Source organism: Penaeus monodon, chromosome 22, assembly GCF_015228065.2.
Source record: "Penaeus monodon isolate SGIC_2016 chromosome 22, NSTDA_Pmon_1, whole genome shotgun sequence".
NCBI classification, from domain to species: domain Eukaryota; kingdom Metazoa; phylum Arthropoda; class Malacostraca; order Decapoda; family Penaeidae; genus Penaeus; species Penaeus monodon.
Genome location: NC_051407.1, coordinates 39457005 through 39457602, shown reverse-complemented (window position 1 = coordinate 39457602; position 598 = coordinate 39457005). Strand labels below are relative to the sequence as shown.

The 598-nt window shown below is 36.5% G+C and overlaps 1 protein-coding gene across 1 annotated transcript in view; it reads right to left on the bottom strand.

The window, feature by feature from the left end:
* LOC119587127 (craniofacial development protein 1-like) overlaps positions 1-598 on the bottom strand; it is a gene marked incomplete in the record, with an annotated part of 8795 nt that overhangs the window by 4684 nt on the left and 3513 nt on the right. The window contains 1 exon segment of the mRNA XM_037935878.1: positions 371-471. Within this exon segment, the coding sequence (XP_037791806.1) occupies positions 371-471 (101 nt within the window).

Genomic DNA, 598 nt, shown 5'->3' with positions numbered 1-598 from the left:
ACACACATATGAACAGACTTTTTTTCTCGTGGTATGCTTCAAATTGAATACAACATGATTAAAGATGAACTTCACAAATAAAACCTAATTTATTAAATAATTTATCTAGCAGTTTTAGCAATATGGAAGGGTAAAAGAACATCTCTCAGTTAATAATGGTACCATAGTCATTGTTAATGGAAGTTATCAACTGCTGCTAATGCCACCCTGTCACCCCCTACCACCCCCTTTTGCCTCACCTCCCCCCCCAAGATCTATTCACCACCCACTTTGGGAAGCAATGATCTAAATGCATCTACTGTGGGTAATGACATATAGATGTACATTTGACATGTAAATAGAAATATATACAGACAGAAAAAATGCTTACCTCCACCTGGTGAAGCTTTCTTGTCAACTGTTGTACTGCTCTCAGGAGTTAAAGTTGCAGCTTTTGCCTCAGCTGAGTTGGCATCTACTTCTTTTTCTATTCTGTAAGATTATGAGGGACATTGTTTGATTTGTTGTGTCATTAAATTAAGTTTATAGGCAAATGATTTGCACTTTCATCCTTCTTAACCCAAAGCTGACTGTGAGTTTACTTTATTGTCTTTACACA